Source organism: Diabrotica undecimpunctata, chromosome 7 (assembly GCF_040954645.1).
Source record: "Diabrotica undecimpunctata isolate CICGRU chromosome 7, icDiaUnde3, whole genome shotgun sequence".
NCBI classification, from domain to species: domain Eukaryota; kingdom Metazoa; phylum Arthropoda; class Insecta; order Coleoptera; family Chrysomelidae; genus Diabrotica; species Diabrotica undecimpunctata.
The window spans coordinates 82,059,640-82,086,002 of NC_092809.1; the positions used below are offsets into that span (position 1 = coordinate 82,059,640).

The 26,363-nt window shown below is 31.7% G+C and overlaps 1 protein-coding gene across 1 annotated transcript in view; it reads left to right on the forward strand.

Annotated features, from left to right (window-relative positions):
- Smr (nuclear receptor corepressor smrter) overlaps nucleotides 1-4,063 on the forward strand; it is a 690,586-nt gene extending 686,523 nt beyond the window's left edge. The window contains exon 9 of the mRNA XM_072537629.1: nucleotides 856-4,063. Within this exon, the coding sequence (XP_072393730.1) occupies nucleotides 856-4,010 (3,155 nt within the window). The 3' untranslated portion in view covers nucleotides 4,011-4,063. The remainder of the gene's footprint in view (nucleotides 1-855) is intronic.
- The last annotated feature ends 22,300 nt before the right edge of the window (nucleotides 4,064-26,363 follow it).

The following is a 26,363-nucleotide window of genomic DNA, read 5'->3' on the forward strand; positions in this document are numbered from 1 at the left end:
CCCCGAACAAAATAGATACCAGATCCCGGTATCTTACATCCCTATCTATAGACTGCTTGGTCTATGTTAATACATACGTCTATGATTTAACCCCCCGCCCCCAAAGATCCGGGATGTGATAGGATAGCGGGGCTTCCGTAAAGCCCCTTTTGTGTAGCTGAATAGGATAAGTTTCTTAGAAATGACATATTAACATATACTGAGCATGCCAGCAACGAGCAGTGATGACAACATCTTTTGCGGTCGTTCGATCTGTCTCTTCTAGCACATTGAAATTCGGACAGCTTGGTCTATGTTAATATATAGACGTCTATGATTTACCATAAAATTCCTTGCGTTTCCGAGGCAGTCTTAATAAAGTGTAATATATGTATATTACAATTAAACGCCATTTCGAAAAGGGCATAAGTCACGCTTTTGTTAAATATCACTTTTTGGTGCCATTCTATTTTCTGAAGCTTTTACATGTGTTCTGTGAAAAGGGCACATCTGCATTTACAAGTCAACATAAAAGGCAAACAAACGCTTAAGTATGTTTGTGCATGGCACAAGTCCTGAACTTATACTCCTATTTAGTGAAACGGAACAGAAGTTTTAATTAATGGACCTGTATCCTTTTCGAAATGATGTATTCAATTATGTGATTCTATAAATGATTTTCAAAATATTTTCAAAAATTTTGAGATAATGAAAATGATGATCACAATGGCTTTCTGTATTTCATGAGACACAGACAATATTATTTTATATTGTGTTGCGTAATATTCATTAATTCATTAAAATCATCAATATTTTAAATATTTTATAAACTTATATACTTAGAGTATAGAAATTAATTGCCATTTTTTTTTTTAGATATCACAGCTCCAGGAAATTGTTTGTTATGCCAAGCTCAACTGGGTCCCCAACTTAACTCCCGCCCCTTGTGCTCTAGTCAAGCATCACTTTATGATCTTAGTGAGGATCAAATACCGCCAAATTCAAGAGTTTGTAATACTTGTAGATGTAAATCGGTTCGGTCTCGTTACACACATTGTCCTTTACCATCATGTCCAAATTCTAGAGGGAGAATTAAAAGGTTAAGATCTTTGCCAGAGCGGTTGCAAGAACTACCGCTGGATGTAAAAGAGCCACTTTTAATTGAATTTCGAATTCCAAATGGGGTAACAAAATGCTGTTCGGCATGTTATAATAGAATTCAAAGAAGATTGGGCCCAATAGAAGAATGGTCAGAACAAGAATGTAATGAACTCGAAGCAGCTTTGATGGAACTAGGCTATAATTGGCAATTGATTGGAGAACGATTAAATAAACCACCTCAGACGGTAAAAATATATGTTGCCGCAAATCGAAAGAAACTTAAAAAATGTTTAGGTGAAGATCGAAAACCAGCTTTATCTACTGATGAAGAAAGTGGTTCAAGTACTTCAAGTTGTGAGGAAAATTTAATTGACGGTGATAGACATTCTAGTGACACGGCTAGTGCAGCCGAAAGCCCTCCAGTGCAAAGTTCAAATGATAGCACAATAAAAAAAATAGATTATGATTCTAGTGCAACAGAAACAGCAGATGAAGCTCAAACTCCAGACCAATTTCAAGGAGCCGCAACTATAACACCAGTTAGTAATGATGGACAACCACTAAGCGTTAAGGATTTGGTATTGAACGTGATAGAATTTTCGCTTATGAAAAATCCAGGAGGACAACAGACTCAAAATCCTCCATCAAGTGGTATGGCTCCTACTATATCTTCAATTTTGAATAATGATTCTAACGAGGTAACTATTGTTAGCGAATATAATCTAAACAACATAAACAATCAACAAAGACAACAACTCCAACAACGTTCTGATATTAATTTAGCAAAATTAGTGACTCCTCTTATAGGAGCCACAATAACACCTGTATCTGGACCTGTACAATCACAAAATCAAGTAGAATCGCTTCAGTCATCTAGAGACGATTTAATAGTCCTGCAAGTTCCAGACGGTAGAGAACCGGAAACATTAGATCTCAGCATAAAGAAACCCAGAGAAACACTTCAACCTGTACATAATAAAACTCAAACACAGTCTCAACAACAAATACATCGCGATTCTTATGTTTACCATCAAGATCGAAAAGGTTCAGCATTTTCAGTTAGATCACCAACGAAAATGTCTACTTCGAAGCTTGCTAACCCCAAATCAGGTTCTATTACACTAGGTACCCCTATTATGTCTCAGCCAAGATACGAAGTTTTAAGGCAAATACCAGATACTAAAATGGGCTCTATTACTCAAGGTACGCCTGTAATACCGCATAACATGCAAGAAAAGAGGGTGTTTGATTACTTTAATAAAAGAGGAACTGTACCTGTACAACAAATACAATCAAGTCAACAATATTCTGGGCAATACAGACAAGCATATAATGTAGAACAACAGTTGAGTTCTCGACAAATAATTATTAATGACTACATTACATCCCAACAAATGTTAGGTAGAAGAAATGAGAAATCACAGTTCTATCCTACAAATTCAACTCATCGTACTCCGTCTCCATCACAACCTAGCCAGCAACAACGACAAGGGGTAATACAAAGAAATGCAAGGCCACAGTATATCCAACCAGGTCACGAAGCATTATCTTCTCTAGTTGACGTTGCAGTTCAGCAACCATCGTTGCCAGTACCAAATGCTCATGAAGGTCTTGGTAAGACAATGGCAGATAATATCTTGGACCCACCACATCGATATCAAATTGTACATCAGCAGATTAGACAACATCCACAAAGAGCAGAAGAACAACGACGATCTGTGTGTCATCAACAACAGCTGCAGCTCCAACAACCTCAACAACAGTTACAAGAGCAACAAAAGCAACAATCACATCAACATTCACAACAGTCTCATCAACAACAACCCCAACAGCAGAAACAAACGCATCTACAGTCACAACCACCACAGCAAACGCAAGTACCACAAACACAACAACAACTAATGATATCACAAGATCAACCGAAACAAGACCAACAACCACAATCTGTAAAACAACAAGAGCAGCAAGAGCAGCAACAACCCGAAGGTGAAAACCAAGATGAAAAAATACAGCAATCAGAACAAGAAGAGAAAGAACAAAAAGAGGTAGACCAACAAAAACATCAACAGAAACAACCACAATTACAGAATCGGCAAACGTCACGATCTGATAATAGTACTTTAACTGCAGCAAGTTTAATTGATGCTATAATTACTCATCAGATAAATCAAACAGCCGAAGGTAATAGAGAAGTGGTGAATAACACAAGGGAGCAAAGGGCAGGTGATTTACTGTTTCAAAAATTTCACAGAGAAGAACCTTCTTCACAAAATATTCAAGATAATGGTGAAAAATCTCCATTGACTATAAATGTTGATGTTGACGGTGATACCTTAAACAAGAATCTTACCGTAAAAGAACTAACTGATTCAGTTATTAGTCATGACTTTAATGCGCGACAACCTTACTATCACATTCAGGAAAATATGAACGAGCAATGGAAACGTAGAATTCAACAGCACAATGAGGATAAGCGTTCACAAACTCCTTTACAAGATGAAAGACACGTAATTAGAATTAATCAGCCCCAGCAAAAATCTATGGAAAAGATGGAACCAGTTTCTCCACCAGAAAGTAACAATTGGTCAGAACAAAATTATCGGAAGTACCCTACTAATCAGCAGTCACATATGTCTCCCTTGGACTACGTAAAAAACAGAATTGTAGAGGTAATGAGAACGGAAGATGATAATAAAAAAGATTTGCAAGAGGAGGCACATTCTCAAGAAAAAGATCTTAGTGATAGCCCCGGCGAAATGGTAATAGATGAGGAAAAACATGAAAATGATTTTAACCAACAACAAACATCACAACATGGTGGGTTTTATTCTTTTGTTCATAAAGAGACTACTGCCAGTGACAATTCACAAAATAACGAACCTAAGCCTTTATTAAGTTCACAATATGAACCCCTCTCTGATGAAGACTAACATTTTAAATATGTGTTTGTAATTTAGAAAACAATATACTATTTGGGATTAGACGTTTGAAGTAAAAATTTTCCCCTTTCTGTTTTCCTTTATGTAAATACAAATCAATGTTTTTTTAGGATGTGTGTATTCTTGTTTATATTTAAAATTACAAAATTTCTGGACTTTCTTAATTTACTGAATTTAGACTGTTTAAAAATGTCCGAATAAGTTTCAAAATTAATAGTTTTAAATAAGTAACATATTTTTTTAAAATTAAATTGTTGATAAATTTTAATGCTATGTACGATAATACTCAACTATACTATACAAGTGCAACATTAATTTAAAATGTATTTTAACTTATACTGCATCATGACCGCAAGCACTTTTATAATGTATGTATATATATATATATATATATATATATATATATATATATATATATATATATATATATATATATATATATATATATATATATATATATATATATATATATATTTGTGTGTGTGTGTGTGTGTGTAAAATCTTGTAAACTATTAATTTATACGAGTATACATCAATATTTAAAAATTGAGAGCGTTGCTAAGAGGTCTAAACATTCTTCTAATAAATTATATATAAAATAGTAAAGGGTAATTTTTTTTCTTACAGAGATGATGATTTTTTTCGATTCTGTCTAATTTCTAAGTACGAATGAATCTAAACCTAATAATAGAAAATATTAATATATTTTCTTATGCCCTTTTCACTGGTATAATGGTGTTTATCGATATACCATTTTTGGTTTTCTGTTTTGCTAGACATGCCATTACTTTTTACTTATAATATATATAAATATATATATATATATATATATATATATATATATATATATATATATATATATATATATATATATATGAAGGGTAAGGGGAAAAAACAAACGATGTCCATTTTATAAGAATTTCAGGTAATCAACTCATTGTGTTGACAATATCCGGTCCCAAACACGTGCTAAATGGTATAGGAATAATACCAACGGTGTCCAAATAAGAAAGCATTAGAAAATACCCATACTGGTTTAAAACAAACGTTGTCCGCGCGGTACTGGTAAACAACCGACGTAGTCCAACTAGTTGCATAGCAACGACAGTTAACAGGGCGTGACAATTTTACGTCATGTTTTATTCTTTTCGTCTTTCGCGGCAGTTTATGTCAAGATGAGTTCGAGTGAAGAATATTTGTGTGACGATCTGTTAAAAAAAACCAAGAAACGACAGAAAATTGGTCGAACTGCAGATGTTATGAAAAAGTTAAGATTGCAGGCTCACGAGTTAGGAGATGATTGTAAGTGTAAAAGACTGAAGTGTTTTGAAAACACTACTGCTCAAGAGAGGCAAAACATACTTAACGGATTCAATCAACTAGGATCAATTGATGCTCACAACTGTTATTTAGCTGGATTGATTGCTGTATTGCCAGATGTAAGACGAAGGTCACGACAAGTCGATGGAGAACAACACCATGATGCTACCTACCGCTACAGAGTACGAGTGAAGAGAGAAAACATAGAAGAAATATCTGTCTGCAGTAGTGCTTTTACTGCAATGTATGGTATTACTAGATCTAAGTTGGTTCATATTCAAGCATCTCTGAAAACATCCGGACTTGCTCCTGTCGACAAAAGAGGAAAGCATTCTTCGAAACATCGTCAGTTAACTTCTGATTTGAGTAACCAAATTCAGCAACATATTGCTTCATTTCGGGGCAGGTTAAGTCATTATAGCATTCAGGACTCGAAAAAAGTGTATTTAAGTGAAGAGTTAAATATTATGAAAATGTTCCAAATGTTTAAAGAAAAGTATCCTATTGCATCTGTTTCATATGACACGTACCGAAATATCTTTAACCCGGCAACTGTGTTGTGGGGTGAAAAGCACCCACGTCGTTCATTAGCGCTTGTTAAAATAGTGGCAACATCGCCAGATTCATCTGGCGCCGCGAGTACCTTCCCATAATATAACAGATCTTGTATTGCATCATAAATTTCAGTATATAAATAAGATTTGAACGAGTGGTGTCGCGTTCTTTGGACTTTTGGGTGATTTTAACCCCACCACACAGTTGAAGTGCAGTAATAATTAGTTTTTGGGTAATTTTAACCCCACAACACCGGTTAATTATTAACAGGTAAGTTCTTATACTAGCACAATTTATCTTTATTTTTTTAACAGAAACATAATGTAATTGGTAGGAATATTGAAAATTGATTAGATATTTTTAATTTCAGACATATAGAAATATGTGTAGTTGGGAGAAAGAACAAGAAGCTCTCTTGAAGCTTTGGCAGGATGAATTAACTGGATCAGAGTTAGGATCAGAAAGCGAATCTGAAAATGAAAGTCAGCAGGTTAGCCTTCGTCCCAGTGAGGATGTTTTAGAAAACCAACTTCAATCAGTGGAAAATTGTCAGCCTGGAAGTTCTAATCAGAAAAATCAATCATCGTCGGAAGATTCCTCTCAAGACAACAATAAGTTTAAAGATAATAAAGTAAGGCAATCTGAGTTTTTTATCGGACGGGATGGGAAAACAAAATGGGCAAAGAACTGTCCTAATAAATCGGTTAGAACACGACAAGAAAATTTAATAACTTTACTTCCCGGTGTTCGAAATAATGCAAAATATTGCAAGTCGCCCATTTCTTGCTGGGAATTATTCATGGATAATATTATTGTGGAAGATATTGTCCACTGCACTAATAAAAAAATCAGTTTAGTCGCTCAGAATTATAATGACCAACATAAATATATCACCAAGTCTACGGACGCAAAAGAAATTCGTGCAGTTTTCGGATTATTATATCTATCAGGCGTTTATAAAGCCAACAGGTTAAATCTGGAGGATCTGTGGGCTACAGATGGAACAGGAATTGACATTTTAAGGCTAACAATATCCCTGCAAAGATTTATATTACTTTTAAAATGCCTACGATTCGATAATATCGAAAATAGAGAAGAACGAAAAAGAGTAGATAAACTGGCAGCTATACGAGCTGTTTTTGATCGATTTGTATCCAATTTTCAACAATATTTTATTTCTAGTCAATACTTGACGATCGATGAAAAATTAGAATCTTTTCGGGGACGTTGTTCCTTTCGGCAATATATCCCCAATAAGCCGTCCAAATATGGAATTAAAATATTTGCCTTACTGGAAACATTTGCCAAAACATTCTACATTTTAAATTTAGAGGTATATGTTGGCTCACAGCCTGAAGGACCTTTTCAATTTAGTAATAGACCGTTTGATGTAGTAAACAGGCTTGTAAATCCAATCCGTGGTACTAACCGCAACATTACATTCGACAACTGGTTTACCAGCATACCGCTAATGGAACATTTGCTTAATGTACATCGGTTAACATCTGTTGGAACTATTCGTAAAAACAAGAGGGAAATACCGACAATCTTTTTGAATTCCAAAAACAGAGCTGAAAACCATGTAACGTTAGGCACCAATTTGTAACGTTCCAACGAACATTCATTGGGTGCCAATTTGTAATCCTTCGAGGCTCAATTTGTAACATCCCAACGTTGAGCTGCTGTTGTCAACTTGTAACTGCAAACCTTAGTTTGCTGCTACAATCCGACTAACATCACTAACAACGTTGGAGTGACAAATCGTTTCCCGTTGGGACCAATTTTTAACGTCATAACCCCTAATGTATCAATTGCAAAATTGCTACATTAGACGTTATACGAAACACTCCCTGGCTAGCTCACTCAGGACGTGAATATGGCCTACTCTGGAGGAACACACGCAAACAAGTAAAAAGAGGAAACAATACACAGTTAAATTAACACATGTTTATTAAAATATTAAACAAAAAGGGCAGAAAAATACATGTTTAAATATTATATTGAATTTAAATAAAAATTATTTGACTTCTTGCTACAGTGTTACATTATAGTAAGGAAAAATGCTTGTCACCAAATCCTAGGTTTTATCCTGGTCTTTTCTGCTATGGTTGTTAGCAAGCCATGTTGTTAGTTGTGGATTTTCTTGCCCTGGAGTCAACTCTCCTATTGGAATGATAGTGCCATTCTCAGGCCGGTTCGTCTTCTGGATGTTAATATAAATTGACCCGCACCTGAGAAATGTATCCCGGAGGTTGACTCCTAATTCAGGAGACGACACAACAATTGGTTATTATACTTTTACAAAAGTCATGAAGAAAATCAACATTTTTAGAAATAAAAGCCATTATATCGACTTTTGTATCGAACGGGAAGGGGGAAATGTCAACAAAAAGGAGTCTTTGTCACTAGCATTAAACTAAACAGAGAATAAAGATGGCACCTCTCGTTCCAAAGTAACAGAAATAGAGATGAAAATAAAATTCATTCTTTAGAAACTTGAGTAAAAGATAAAAATGATGATTATTAAGAAAATAGGAAAGGTAGATACTGAAATATATATATATATATATATATATATATATATATATATATATATATATATATATATATATATATATATATAAAGAAGATAGATTTGGACGCCAACTGGTTTTTATACCAAATACCAGTAAAAATGAAAAAAAAATAGTGAATCAATTAAGTAACGACATAATTCTGATACAATCTATATCTGAGAAAATATATAGAAAAATAAGAGATACAATGGAGGATATAGAAGAATATGAATTATGACAGAAGATATGGAAATTGGAGAATAGAATTAACGAAATATATTAACATAAGAAAGAAAGCAGGCAATGTAGCAGTTATAACGCTACACACTTCCACCACCCAGTAGAAAAATTTCTAAAGTACCTTGAGAAATTTTTCTCATCACTAAACTCATTATATGTTATGATCATCAAAATAATAATAAAGGTAATCTTTACCAAATAATAAAGTTATCTAGATACCTAGATATAGGTATAATAACTTGTAAGTTTAGGTACTATTATTTAAACAAAATAAAGTGAAAATGGTTAACTTGTGATAAGATATAAAAATTAATATACTTATATTAACCTAAGTCAAACAAAAATAAATGACTATCACCCAACGAATTATAGTATCCGTTAAACTAAAATAACTACATAATTATAAACTATGTATTACAGTATTGTAATACTATATACACTAAATGACTTTAGAGTGAGCACTCTGGGTATTATTTCATCCCCAACGAATTATAGTATTCGTCACACTAAAATTGTAAGGTAAATAATCCTATGCTATACCTTATAGCAATTCCTTACAAGGCTTTAGAGTTAATACTCAGGATAATATTTTATCCCAACGAATTATAGTATTCGTCACACTAAAATTATGAGGCAAATATTTATGTGCTATACATTGTAGCAGCATGTAACAGGGCTTTAGAGTTAATACTCAGGGAAATATTTTTCCCAACGAATTATAGTATTCGTCACACTAAAATTGGTCGTAGACCAAGAGGGAGAAAAGCTACGTTAAGGGTTATCCGCAATCTTTGGTACTGTACATCGATTATACACTGGGCCGATTGAAATCATGTTGGTATGAACGCAGTAGCTCATAATCCATGGTTAAACCTCGAAAGCGCTCCTCAGAGACGACAGTCCTGTGTACTATGAACCCCCCGACGCCATACCCTAAAGACAACCTTACCATTAAAGGAAGATCCAGTGGTATAAATGTACATCTCCACCACAGTTCGGTCCCATATATATGTAATTACATAAATATCATACAAAAACAACTAATATGGGGACGATGTATCTATCACTCATGGAGATAAACATCGTTAGAAAGACATTCTTTCAAGAATGTTAGTTCTTAAGGGAAGCTAATTTTAAACCAAGGTAATTATGATATTAGCAATATCACTAGATATGCATATAATCATTAAGTTATAAAAGATAAGATATCATAATCATCAGTAATGCAGTAGGTATATAAATCCAAATATTAGTTATCATAATACTAATCTAGATTTTAGTTGCATATATTGCATGAGATAGTATGAGTAGAACATTATAAGCAGTTAAGAAAGATAAGGTAAACATCAAAATATAAAAGAAATAAGTAAAAATTTAGTAAGACCAATCTAGACATCTATTAAGTATAAAATTTACACAAGATGAAAAGAAAACTGCACAAAATTATACTCAGTTGAACTGAAGAAGAAAAAATAGTCATAAATATACTTTGATTTAAATCCAAACGTTATGCACCTGTTAGAATAATAAAGTAATCTATACAGAAAAATTGTACAGAGCAAAGTTATACAAGAGGGTATAAAAAACAAAACCTTTCCATTGTCATTTCAAAGAGACACAACCCTACACCAGATTTCTAAATAGTAGTATGCATAAGGTTAAATCTACCTTGTAAATGCAATAAAAAAAATTTCATTAAAATATAACACTCAGGAAAAAGAAAATTCATTGTAGTTATGCATTGATGAGGGCAATCATTGTGAACTAAATCAGAGAAACTTATTATGACTAAACTTCAATAGACAGTATGGTCTGGAAACAATTACATTGTTTATTAAAGATAAGAAGATAATGAGAATGAATTCTCGGCATATTGCATATGCATATTTATGGACTAAGGCAAGTCAATAAAACAGCAAATTGACATTAAGCTAGTATAAGATAAAGTAATTTTTGTACCAAATAGTATCAAAAATTAAAGGTAGGTAAATATCAAGATAATTAAGTAACACAAGTAATTTTGATTGTCAGATAAAGATAAGTATATTCTTCACAATACCTAGTAAGTCAAAGTTCTACACAAAAGACATTAAAGATACTGCATAAAATTTGGCTTACTTATGATAAAGGAAAATACAAAGCAAAGATAAGTTGTGGTAATATCATATAAAATTGCTATAACACTAAACACTATCCAGGGATCTACACAAAAGAAATAGAACTAGAACTGCATAAATATAGACGTATGTATTTAAAATGTTAAAGACAATTCAAATGCAATCAAAAACTTCAAAGCTTCATAATCTTACACCAGAGGTTTCTATAAAAGAAGATATATGCATAAGATTACTTTCACTCCAAAAGATAAAGAATTATGCCTAACGCAACACCCCTAATGGGTAAATGGAAAATATTAACGCCCTTGTTAATAGTTTTCCTGCAGTGACCTCAAGTTCCGCGAAGATAAATCATCCTAGGCAATTTTTATGTGCTTGTCCGAACAAATCTCATATTTGAACCCACTCAACGGAAAAACAAGACACTTGCACTAGGTATGAAAATTAGACATAAGTTATTACCGCAATAGTTTTAATAACACCATAAAGGTAATACAAGTAGCTAACTTGCAAAGGTAAGAGATAATGTGTTATTAAACGAAGATAAAGATAAGTAAATAACAATCAAACTTGTGAAAGGTAGTAGATAAATTTTCTAGCAAAGGTTCTCATAACTAAATATTTTATTGAAAAGTCCATAAATACCGAAGATATTTGTTAACGCAGGTAATAAAAATATGTATAAGCTTAACAAAAGAGATAAGAAGATAATTTAAAATATATGCCATACAAGATATATGTAAGTTTAAATTACACTTAAAGGTAAGATATAATAGTATAACTGCAAGTTTTACTCAAAAGATATATTTTTAATATGCATTACTGATTTTCATCGTCACTAGAATCAGTGACATCTAATTTGATATCCCTGACATGAAAATTTCCAAGATCATTTCCATCTAGATCCTTTAAATTGTAGACTAATTTAGACAAAACTTTATTGACAATACAGGGGACAAATTTTGGCGCTAGTTTTGCAGAGAAATCATCGACAGCTTTTGATAGGACAAAATTTTTCTTCCAGACTTTATCACCAACGTGATATTTGACATCACGTCTACGAAGGTTATACCTGCTAGAATTCGTCGCATAAGAGTGACGTATTCTCTTTTGCACTTCTTTGAAAATAGAAGACATATTTTCTAGTGGTCTTGGGTCGAATAGCTTGTTATTAATATTAATGACATTGCTTGCTTTGTCTTCTATTGCACCAAAGAAGGAACCGTCCAAAGGGATATTTCTGGCAAAAGTTAGAAACGAAGGACTAAATAGTGTAACTTCGTGTTTGGCTAGGCGAATAGCCTGGGCAATCTTAAAGATTTCTTTGTCCCAATCTTTATGATTATCATGTATAAAAGAACGAATAGCTGTTACGATAGTTTTGTTAACTCTCTCAGTAGGATTTATTTGAGGAAAATATCTCGCATTATACCAAATTTTTTGTACTTTATATTTATTCATTAAATTTTTGAAATCATTGGAAACGAACTGTTTCCCATTATCAACTGCGAAAATTTGTGGTACCCCAAAGATAAGAAAAACTTGATTTTCAATAAATTTAACAATAGCTGTAGAGGTAGCATTTGCCATTGGATGGACAAAAATAAATTTCGTGAACCAGTCGACAACAACTAAAAGAAAACGATTTCCATTTTTAGATCTAGCATAAGGACCTAATAAGTCAGCAGATAAAAACTGAAATGGAAAATTAATATCTCTGTACTTTCCCATTAAACCAGCAGGAGGTACATTTCCTGGTTTACTAGCAGCACAGATTTTGCACTTACTGATATAGTTTGCGACATAAATTCTCATTCTAGGCCAGTAATACAATTCCGTGATTCTAGAGAGCGTTTTATATACTCCTAGGTGAGCAGCTGTAGGATCATCATGAAAGAGTTTCAAAATATCTTTTCTGTGAGGAGACGGAACGAAAATTTTCCATTCTGGGGAAGGATCTGAAAACTTATTCCTTGAAAAGATATGCTTGTAAAGAACATTACCATGAACTTTAAAAGCAGGAAATTGATCTGGATTATTTTGTACTTTTTGTACCATATTATCATACCAAGTATCTGTTTTAAGATTAGATAAATCTAAAAGAGAAATTTCAGGATTTTGTTCAGGTATTCTAGAAAGGGAATCAGCCACAACATTTAAAGAACCACTACGGTGAATGACAGTGAACTTGTGACAGGATAGTTTCATTATCCATCTGGCAATTCTAGGAGAAGGGTTTTTCATGGAATATAACCACTGTAAGGATGAGTGATCAGTAATCACAGTGAAGTTTTCACTTCCTTCAATATAACACCTAAATTTTTCAATAGATAATAAAATAGCCAGCAGTTCTTTCTCAGTAGTAGTGTACTTACGTTGAGCTTTAGAGAGAGTTTTACTAAAGAAAGCTATAGGATGCTCTAAACCATCTTCTTTTTGAAATAATACACCCCCAACACCAGTGTCACTTGCATCACAAGCAAGATAAAAATGCTTGTCAAAGTCTGGACTAGCAAGAACAGGAGCAGATGTTAGTGCCTGTTTAATCTGACTGAAAGCTAAGTTAGCTTCTGGAGTCCAAACAATAGACTGTCCTTTCTTTTTACCCTTGAGTAAATCAGAAATGGGAGTACAAATGGATGCAAAATTATTCAAAAATCGACGGTAATAACCTATCAATCCGATAAGTCTACGAATTTGAGTAGTAGTTTTTGGAACTGGATATTCCAAAATAGCTTCTACTTTAGCTGGGTCAGTTCTTAACCCTTGTTGATCTACAACAAAACCAAGAAATTTAAGAGAAGGTCTACAAAACTGACACTTTTCAAAATTGACTGCAAGATTTGCATATTTAAGTCTCTTAAACAACATTTTAAGAATTTTGATATGACAGTCAAAGTCAGGAGTAACAACAATAATATCATCAAGATAATAGAAGACATAAGGCTCCAGTAAAGGACCTATAACTGAATCCATAACTCTGCACATAGCTTGTGCACTATTATTTAAGCCAAAAGGTAATACATTAAAACAGAACAAACCTCTATTTTGAACTGTAAATGCAGTCTTTAATTTGGATTGATCATCCAAAGGTATCTGATAAAAAGCTTGTTTTAAATCGATTGACGAAATAAATTTAGCATCTCTTACTTTAGATATGATTGAATCTATTAAAGGCATGGGGTAACTATCAATAACTGTTATCGAATTAAGTTTTCGACCATCAAAACAAACTCTATAGGAACTATCTTTCTTCGGAACCAACCACAAAAGACAACCAAGGTGTACTGGTTGTTAATGGTTCGATGACTTTCAACTTAAGCATCTCATCAACTCCTTCGTTGAGAATTTTCTGCCTAGCAGGCGAAAGAGGATATTGTCTTTGCCTGATTGGTTTCGCATCACCAGTGTCTATATGGTGAGTATACAAGTGGGTTCTACCAATATAATCTGTTGGGCCTATTTCCTTAAACAGTTTGACTACCGAATGTAGCTGTGATAGCTGATGGGTGGATAAATTCTCTGAACTTACTATAGTATTAACAACACATGTTGACAGTTTAGCTGTACTATATGAAAAATTTGTGAAATCCAAAGAAATTCTAAACAATTTCATAAAATCCATACCTAAAATCATTTTATGTGAGATCGAAGGAACCACTAAAACTTTTAACTTTTGTGTGCTACCAGATAAGGTAACAGGTAAAAACACATAACCTAAGGTACTTTGGACATTACCATCAGCAGTAGTTAGCTGTACTGAAATATCATAGTGAAGATGCAAATTCAGCTTCTTAAGAAGAAATAAGGCTGGAGAGCCAATAATAGAGACATTACTACCAGAGTCTACAAGTGCAGATATTGTTTCACTGCCAATATTTATTGAAATATATGGTCGATTATCCTGTGTACGAATATCGAGAAGAGGATTAGTTCTACATAAAGTATCAGACGTTGAAATCAACGGAAAAGAAATATTCGCAGGATTTAAAGAAACATTGTGCGGTGTATCTATGGGAGTTTTGTCTATAGGTAAAGGATTAAAATCACAATTAGAATCAGAAGTTTCAGCTCGCGTTTTAATAATAGGTGGTAGTTGAAATGTTACTCTGCTTGTCCTTTGTTTGAAGTTTTCTTCAAATTTTTTCCTGGTATGTTCTTCCCTTTTAGGTTTGATGCAGACATTTGACTGCAATGAGGTTGATTCCTGTCCACTATCGAACAACCTCGCGCTTCGTTTTTTGAACATTTGGGGCAATGTGCCTTAATAACGTTCTTAAAACCGCAACCATAACAAAATTTATTTTTCTGGTACCTGCACTGAGGATACACATGACCTCATGCAACATGTTTGTTGCAATTCCAACAAATTTCATCAAGTGAATTTGTTTCATATGAAAATTTCTTATTATTATTATTAAAGTGGGGTATAGATAACGCAGACTCAATTCTTTTACAGTAAGAGGTAAGATCAGATACAGTGTCTATATCGTGCAAAGCCAAAGCTTTGATGTAGTCTGGCAAAAGACCACGTCTAATTTCAGATACTTTATCTTTCTCTGAAACGGCAGAAGGTAAACGGAAGAAAAGAGCTTCAAAATTAGAGATAAATGTAGATACAGGTTCTCGAAAAGATTGCCTTGTAGAACGAATTTGTTCCCACAAATTCCTCTCATAATCTGCCGGAAGATAAGTTTCCTTTAAAGCGGCAACTAAGTCAGACCATGACTGAAATGTCTTTTTAAGAAGATGATTATGCCACCAAGTGAAAGCATTGCCATCAAACAGATCTCCTGCAGAAAGAAACAGGTCATCATTAGAACAATTCCTGGAGATTTTAAGCATCTCAATTTGTTCAAGAAAAGGAATCAAAGGCTGTTTGCCGGAAAACTGTTGAATTCCCCATTTATAAATGGGCACAGACTTCACTACTGAAGATGCAGTATGTGATTCTACCCTAACTGGAGTAGATTCTGAAGGAAGATTAAGTTTTTCCACAAGCACACCCTCAATTGACAATAATTTACTCCGTAACTGTCTTTTGACTGTTTCCTGCGTTGAAGAAGTGGTCTTCAGACGAGATACACGGCCAGACAAATGAGTTAAACGAGAACAAATACATTTGTACCTATAATCAGACTTACTACCTGAAAATTCATCGATGATACTAGATAAATCAGCAAGAGTAGCCAAGGCCTGATTATGGTCTTGCTCAAATTCAAGAGGGACAACTGTTTCAGAGAAGCTTCTGTCTGATGCTTCCTGAGACAAAATTCCACTAAGGACTCTTCTTTTCTCATCGACAGTAGAAGGAACCTCAAGATCTCTAATAATTAACTCATAGGTTAACTCATCAGTTTTCAAATGCTTAGGGTTGATGGTAGCCATTTTGTAAGATTATTTAAAAAACAATAATTTATGTAAACCAACAAGTAACCAAATCAACTTTAAAGATAAAGATAATTAAATGTACGAAAATAATATAAAACTACTATTTTATATTTAATTAAGTTTTAACACTACCCAACAACACATGAACTTGTCAAGGTTAATGATAACCAGCAGACAAAAAAGGTCGGTGATCAAAAAAAAACTATCAGTAAAAATTAGATAAAAAAAATAAGTATAAAAAAGTAAGTAAGATAGAAAATAGATATTTTTACTGAAATTTAATAATTTTACTACTCAAAATAGGAAGAAAAAAATGTTAAAGATAATAATAGCAAGAAAATATAAAAGTATTGTTTCAACTAAATACAAGAATGTATGCATTACTCAGAGTATATTACGTTGGTGCGCCAATTTGTAACGTTAGGCACCAATTTGTAACGTTCCAACGAACATTCATTGGGTGCCAATTTGTAATCCTTCGAGGCTCAATTTGTAACATCCCAACGTTGAGCTGCTGTTGTCAACTTGTAACCGCAAACCTTAGTTTGCTGCTACAATCCGACTAACATCACTTACAACGTTGGAGTGACAAATCGTTTCCCGTTGGGACCAATTTTTAACGTCATAACCCCTAATGTATCAATTGCAAAATTGCTACATTAGACGTTATACGAAACACTCCCTGGCTAGCTCACTCAGGACGTGAATATGGCCTACTCTGGAGCAACACACGCAAACAAGTAAAAAGAGGAAACAATACACAGTTAAATTAACACATGTTTATTAAAATATTAAACAAAAAGGGCAGAAAAATACATGTTTAAATATTATATTGAATTTAAATAAAAATTATTTGACTTCTTGCTACAGTGTTACATTATAGTAAGGAAAAATGCTTGTTACCAAATCCTAGGTTTTATCCTGGTCTTTTCTGCTATGGTTGTTAGCAAGCCATGTTGTTAGTTGTGGATTTTCTTGCCCTGGAGTCAACTCTCCTATTGGAATGATAGTGCCATTCTCAGGCCGGTTGGTCTTCTGGATGTTTATATAAATTAACCCGCACCTGAGAAATGTATCCCGGAGGTTGACTCCTAATTCAGGAGACGACACAACAATTGGTTATTATACTTTTACAAAAGTCATGAAGAAAATCAACATTTTTAGAAATAAAAGCCATTATATCGACTTTTGTATCGAACGGGAAGGGGGAAATGTCAACAAAAAGGAGTCTTTGTCACTAGCATTAAACTAAACAGAGAATAAAGATGGCACCTCTCGTTCCAAAGTAACAGAAATAGAGATGAAAATAAAATTCATTCTTTAGAAACTTGAGTAAAAGATAAAAATGATGATTATTAAGAAAATAGGAAAGGTAGATACTGAAATATATATATATATATATATATATATATATATATATATATATACATATATATATATATATATATATATATATATATATATATATATATATATATATACATATATATATATATATATATATATATATATATATATATATATATATATATATATATATATATATATATATATATATATAAAGAAGATAGATTTGGACGCCAACTGGTTTTTATACCAAATACCAATAAAAATGAAAAGAGAATAATGAATCAATTAAGTAACGACATAATTCTGATACAATCTATATCTGAGAAAATATATAGAAAAATAAGAGATACAATGGAGGATATAGAAGAATATGAATTATGACAGAAGATATGGAAATTGGAGAATAGAATTAACGAAATATATTAACATAAGAAAGAAAGCAGGCAATGTAGCAGTTATAACGCTACAACCACGCAATTTTCGGATTTAAAAAAGACATTTCTTTGGTGTTCTTTGTCCCGAAGAAAAATAAAATAGTGTTAGTAGCTTCTTCACTTCATCATGATACAGAATTTGACCACAAATCAAATAAACCTGAGATTATAGACTTTTATAATCACACAAAAGGTGGCGTAGATATGGTTGACGAAATGTCTGCGTTATATAATGTGTCTCGTAATAGCAAGCGATGGCCTCTAACAATTTTTTTTCACTGCTTAATAATGCAGGAATAAATAGTTATGTTATTTATCAACATAACAAGCCAACTAAAAAACTAAAACGCAGATTTTTTTTAAAAGACTTGGTTTGGCACTAATTAAACCATATATTGAAAAAAGAGGTAACAATCAAAGAATACCATCAGACATAAGAGCCAAACTAAAAAGAAATGATGGCGAAGAGGACTCTCAAGGACCTCCAAACAAGAAGCAACGAACAACATCCAGATGTGGAGTGTGTCCCCGTGGAAAGGACAGAAAGTGCCAAAAAAAATGTGTGAAATGTGCAATTTTTCTTTGTCTTGAACATTGTGTATATTTTTGTTCTAAATGTGCACATAATTGTTAATTATGCTATTTAAACAAAAGTTCCTAGTTACTTTTTATAAAATTTGTATTTTTTTTATTCTATATCTCTAATAAAAATTTTGGTAACAAAAATTGTGGTAGTGGTTTAAATATAAACTAAATTTTAGTATATTTTTTAAATCGTTGAATTTTTAACGGAAATTTTTTAAATGATTTATCTTTGAAAAATATTATATAATAATATAACCATGATTTAAAATCTTTAGGTTGCATGTAAAAATAAAATATTTTCTCAATTTTATAAATAATAAAAATGGGGTGATAATTACCCCAACACACAGCTCCTGTCAGAAAATTTCACCACACAGTCGCCGGGTTAATAACAAATTCAACATTTCATTTGGATACCCAAGGGCAGATACCTGTAGCAAGTGTGATGAGTTTAATGCAAAAATCAAGACTTTTCATTCTGTTGACGATGCAGCACAGATAAAAGCTCTATCTACTGAAAATAACTTGCACAAAAGTCGTGCCCAAGTTTTCTATGATAGAAAACGAGCTGCCCGAATAAAAGCTAGGAGAACTTTTGAATATGAATCAATCGTCATGGACTACCAGAAAAACATTTCGCTACCCAACATCAGCACTAACGATGTTTATTATAGGAGACAACTTTCTATGTTTTCTTTCAACATTCATGTGCCGTCTTCAGGAAAATCCTGTTTTTTTACATATCCTGAATATGTGTCAAGGAAAGGATCCGACGAGGTATCATCGTTTCTCTTCTATTTCATTTTTAATGAACTACCAACAGAAGTCCGTCATCTTCACATTTTCTGCGACTCAGCTGGTGGACAAAATAAAAATTTCACAGTTGTTCGGCTACTTCATTACATTGTCCATGACATAAAGCGTCTAGATACTATTCAAGTTACATTCCCCATTAGAGGACATTCGTATCTAGAATGTGATAAAAACATGGGCTTGATAAATTTGAAGACTAAGATGGAACTACCCGTAGATTGGATAAATGTGTTAAAAGATGCAAGAAAAAAGCCGGAACCGTTCAAAGTTATAGACGTGGACCAGACATTAACGAAATAGTGGACTACATTTCTCCAAGAAAAATTTATTCGTAAGTGTCCAATAGCTCTGCAACAAGTAAGAGAACTTCGATTGGTGAAAGACAAACGCGGATTGGTTTTTTACCGAACCACTTATAATGGCATTTGGGAAAGCAAGCAAATAACAGGTAGATCAATAAAATCTGTTGTTCCAAGAAAAATGAAAGATGGCGAATTTGAGCTACCAAGTCAAGCATACCATAGACCATTACCGATTTCCCAGGCTAAGTACAACGATTTACAAGTTTTAAAACGATTTTGTCTTCAAAATGCTCAAGAATTTTACGAAACATTGCTATACAAATGAAAAATCTCTGTGTAGGCTTATGTAGAAAGTGGACAACGTTGGTTTTTAACAAGTTATTTGTGACGTTAACGTGCTTTTTTATTTTTTCAACAAAATCTAATAATGTTAAGTTCGTATTCTTTTGTTTAGATATTAATAATATAGTAATAAACTACTTAAAAATATTTGTATGCAGTTTTATTTATTTCTAAGATCATAACCAGCAGATTAGTCACGTTGATTAACTTTTCTCTGTAAGTTACTTTTGTGACATCGTTTATTTTTTCCCCTTACCCTTCATATATATATATATATATATATATATATATATATATATATATATATATATATATATATATATATATATATATATATATATATTGTTATGATGTATTGTTATGATGTATTGTTTGTTTGTGAATGATGAGCAATGAGTGTTATTTAATAATATAGGGTTTTTATCGCGGTTCTCAAAGAATTAGTTTGTAAGTACTTTTTTAAATTATATTTATTATATCTATTATGAAACATATATATCTAACCTAGCCAATATAAATTTAAAATAAACTATCTTTAAATTAAAATTCTTATGAAACTAATTAAATTCTATAGACAATGTAAAATTTAAACAAACTATCTTCAAAATTGAAATTGTTATGACACTAACTAAATTATATTAACAAAATTTTGTACCTTTCTGTCACTGAATGCCTAAATGAACTGTTTTCCACTGTATAGATTATAATCACCACTCAAATGTCTTCTTCTCAGCTTCGGTTATCCTTGTTTTTGTGAAATTACTTTTTCCAATTATCAGCTTCCACCAATTTAAGATATTTTTCTTCACAGCATTTATAAACCACCAAGCAAACCAGCAAACAGCATTTATTTTTATTCTTCTTTTCAATATATCAATATCCAATCACCAAAAATATTATTTAATTTTAATATTCAATTAATACTTCTTCCATTATCATCATTTATACATAACATAATTTTTAATCTTCAATAATATTTTCTTTATACTGTTTCTTAATCTTGATTTAACTCACTATATTGAACAATTGTAACTGATTGACTGCCTCTAACTAATTTTCATCCTAAAACTGGCCATCATAGTAACTGTAACTCATAACTGATTGACTAACTGAATGGACTGGACTTACTAAACTGCTCTCTTGAATCCAAATCACGGGTATTTATATCTTTTTAATCTTCCAGAACCATCTGGTAAGAAATCATGTTCGATTTATTCCATTAAACACATGTCTGAATTTTCTGGAAACAGTATATGTTCGATCCACAGACATAACCATTATTCTCGAATGTTCGACCGTAAACAAAGGTCAAATTCTGCATTCTGGAGAATTCGTTAATTTTCTATTGATAATTTTGTTGACATTTAGGATTTTCAGATCAGAATAAACACTTAAATCAGTAAATATATATATGTTACGAGCAAAGCCCGAAATTGGACAATCCTAGCATTGTACGGAAATTATTGTCCACTTCTAGCATTGTACCCCCAAACTGTACAATGTCCGAAATGATCAAAATTAAAAATGATTATTGAAACGCTCATCGATTCGTCTTGATTATTATTGACAAGCGACACACCAAATCAAAAATCGAACATTTCTTATTAATTATTTGATATTTTTATATTTTCTATTTATGTATAGAGTTCTTGTTTTTCGAATCGTCAATGTGATAGAGGGCTGTGTCAAACTAAAATATAAATAATAAGAATTTGTTCTGCAATAGAGTAATAATGTGAGTGAAACATTATAAAGCTTCAAGAGATAGGTACATCACTGTACTATAATATAGGGAAGATGTTTGTGAATCGATATCTGTCATATTCTCCCAAACTTTGACGAATGGCTACTTATTGAAATTCGAACATTGTACAGCAATTCTTTTATACAAAGTCCGACGATTATGTCTATTTCGGAGATTGTACAGTAAAGGGGTACAATGCTAGAAGTGGACAAGATTTTCCGTACAATGCTAGGATTGTCCAATTTCGGACATTGCTCGTAACATATATATATTAAACATTTTAAACTAACATTATTATTATAACCCCACTTTATATTCCTAATTATTTAAAATGTCACTTGGAGAGTATGTATATCTGTCTGTCACTCACATGTATAGTTGGTTGTCTAGTCACATGGCTCACTTAAATATATCTACCACATTATAATTACTAAAATACAACTTTGTACAATTATTATATGCTAATTTCTTAAAAATGCCCTCACATAAATATATTTTTATAAAATTCTTTAGTATATAACTTATTAAAATAACCAAATTTAATATCTAATATTATCTAATGTGTAACTTATAAATTAATTTCTATAAACACCAATCATATCAATACCCCAAAATAATATTTAAAATAAATAATTTACTTATTATTTTTTTAAATATTAATTTTCTCATACCTTAGTAAATATAAATTTAATAATTCAAATTTTTTTTCAATTGTTCTATTAAATACATCCCTGTTCCCTGTCTATGTCAAACTGTCATGTCAAATAGAGCAATTGGAGGCTATATGAGAAAATAAACATATAATCTAATCATCTATTATTGTGTTATGTTTAGTTATAGACAAAATCTAGGAATTATTTCCATTCAACAGGCTTTCATCCATATGAATTGGTAAGTTTTACACTTTATTAGGTATATTAGAAAGACATTTATAAATTCAATTTTGTATCTAACCCCAAATTATGATTTTTAGGGTACAAAATAATTTCCATATGTACAAGACAACAAGTATGATGTCAAATTGATTCACAATAATGAAATCTACCATCTATTTAACAAATCAAGTCTATTGAATAAAATGGATATATTAGTGAACTGTTAGTGTTTTTATATTAGTGTTAAAAGGTATAGAAAACATTATTCAATCTCTTCATAATATTTAAAGATGTCGTTGATATGAAACATGCCTCTTATTCTATTCTCTGCATCTATTAACACATAACTATTTAGTCCATTCTGATTTTCAATTCTGTATGGACCTTCAAACATTGGTTGTAATTTCTTACAACGGTTTTCTTTAACATTACTTTTTCTAAGTGAACGAATTAACACTTTATCTCCTTTTTGAAATGTGATTGGTTTTTTTATTTTTCGATTTTGTCTTCTGATATATTTTTCAGCTTTCCTCCTAATTCGATTATTCACTTTCTGCATTACTTGTTCTAACATATCACTAACTAACTTGTTCACTAATCCATTTTCTGTTTCCTATATGGCCAAACATTAAATATTCTGGTACTTCCTCTGTATTTAAATTATGTGTATTATTTAAAAAATATTCTACTTGTGGTATATGTTGCTGCCACGTTTCATGTTGATTCTGGCACACTATTCTTAAATATTTTATAACTTCTTTAATATATCTTTCTGCAGGATTTGCCTGAGGATGTCTGATACTTGTAAAATGAATGTTGATTCCCTTTCTCTCACAAAATGCCCGAAATTTTTAGTTGTTAAAATATGTAGCATTATCTATTATGCAATTTCTAAATGGTCCTATTTCTTCGAAAAATTGATTAATATATAATTTCAGTGTTTTAACATTTGTTCTTGAGCAGGGATATAGTTTAATAAATTTTGTATATAAATCAACTATCACTAGTATATGTTTTTTTTTGGACTTGGAACTAAATTTGAGATAAAATCCATGGACACTGTATTTAGTTTTTCATATACAACATTAGATCTATATGTGTTCTGGTTTTTGAAATTCTTTTCTTTGTTTATTTGACATATTTGGCATTGAGTAGTAATTTCTTTTGCTATACTTATGTCATTCTTTGCAAAATAATTGTCCCTAAATATAGCATCCATAGCTTTCTTGAACCAATATGCATGTAATTGTTATGTAAATTTTTCAATATTTTCTTTGCTAAAGTTCTAGTTATTACATATACTTCTATGCCATTTATTATTTTATAATAAACTCCATCTTTCTTAAGGACTTTTTGTTTTTCACTCAAATTGATCTGATCTCTTATAATTTCTTCTTTAGAATATAATCCTGTACTTTCTACTAATTGATTTAATCCAATTTTTATTGTTCGCTGCCCTTTATGTGATGTATTTTCTAACCTTGATAAAGCATCTGCCACTATATTGGATTTTCCAGAAATGTATTTGATTTCAAAGGAGTATTCACTCAATATTAGACTCCACCTATGTATTCTACTGTTTCCATATTTGTTATTTAATATAGATGTTAAAGCTTGGTGATCTGTTTCTATTGTAAATTCATTACCCAACAAATAAAATCTTAATTTTGTGACACAGTGTATAATACTTGCTAGTTCTAATTCTGAAACTGAGTAACCCTTTTCATGTGGCTTTGTAATTCTTGAAATGAATTGTATTAGGTATTCGACCCCATCATGTATTTGTAATAATACCCCTGATAATCTCTCTATGGATGCATCTGTTCTTAATATGAATGGCTGTGTGTAGTCAGGATAGTATATTTTCAAATTTGATAGAAAAATGTTTTTAATCTCTTGGAATGCTAGTTTTCTTCTCTGATCCCATCTCCATTTTACACCTTTTTTCAGTAGTTCAAGTAATGGAATTTCTTTTATACTTAGATCTGGTATCATCCTTTTATAATAATTAATTATTCCAATAAATCCTCTTAAAGTTCTTAAATTGTGTGGTGTTTTATATTCCTGAATGACTTGTGTCCGTTCTGGATCCATTTCGATTCCCTTAGTGTTAAGTTTATAACCTAGATATATTACTTCTTTTTGAACAAATTTACATTTTTCTTGATTTATTTTTAGTCCAACTTTGTCTAATCTATTTATTATAATTTTTAGGTGTTTCTCATGATCTTCAGCCGTTTTAGAAAAAATTAAGATATCATCAATGTAGTGAATTACAAAATGTTCATATTGATCTAAAATATCATGAAGACATCTGCATAGAGCACTGCAAGATGATTGAAGTCCAAATGGTACTACTTTGAATTGATATAATACTCCATCTATCTGAAATCCCGTATACTGTCTACTTTTTCTTTCTAGAGGTATTAACCAGAAACTATGCTGTAAATCGATTTTAGTGAAAAATGACATTCCTGTAATTCTTCCTAATATTCCATCACTCATTGGTGCTTCAAATTGCTTTTCAGTAATCTTGTTAATATTCCTTGCATCCAAACATAACCTGATTTCACCTGATCTTTTATGTACTACTACTAAAGGTTTTATGAAACGCGTAACTGCCTTTTCAATGATTCCATCTTCTAACATATTATTAATCGTTCTGTTTGCTTTTTCTCTGTATTTATATGGTATTGGGTATGATTTTGTTTTAAAATCTTTTTCTTCTTTAACTTTTATTATATGGATATAATTTTGTGCAATTCTATTTTCTTTATTGACAAGTCCCTTGTGTTGCTGCAGTATGGAAATGACTATTGATTTATATTCTTCAGGGCAATTTAAAACTTTTATCATATCTTCTTCTTTACAAATAAAATTATTCTTCATTATGTACTCATTATTCCTTGCTTCCAATTTTACGCACTCCACCTCGTAGGCATCCATCTGCTTAAAATTTCCATTCCTTAAATATTCACTACAATAATTATTCTTTACATTCTTTTGGGACATTTCCCTATCATCAAAATATATTTCTTCTTCATAAATATCATTATTTCCTTTTAATACCCTATCAACTCTTATTCCTTCTTCCACCTCATCTTTCTGCATAAATTTAATTATTTGCCCTTCCAAAGTTACCATTTTTTCTTTAAAATCTATCTTTACTTTCTTCTTTTCCAATTCATCATTTCCCATTAATATATCAACACATAAATCCTTGACAATAAATCCTTGCATATTAATTTCTTTATTAAGAATATTAGTTTATCAATTTCACCCACTTCTGACTAACTTCTTATTATTTGCACCAACAATTTTAATTTTTGGAATCTTTATTATATCTGATAGTTTTATTGTATTAAAAATAAAATTCTCCGAGACTAAAGTACTTTCTGAACCAGTATCTATCATAATCTTAATCATTTTATTTTTGGCCAAAGCATTTATATAAATTAAATTAATAGATTCAATAATTTTATCTTCATTTAAAGAAATAAATTCAGAAGGTTTTTCATAATAGCAATGGCCTAACTTGTAATTCAGAAAGTTTACTGAACAAAATTTTGATTATTAGAATTGTCAGATTGTATCTGACCACTTGGATGTGATGTCCTATGTCTTTCCCTACTATGACTTCTACTCACATTTTCTTGCCCTGTACTATTTCGTTCCCTGTCTTCGCAGCTTCTATTCCTTCGTACACAATTTACCTGTCTGT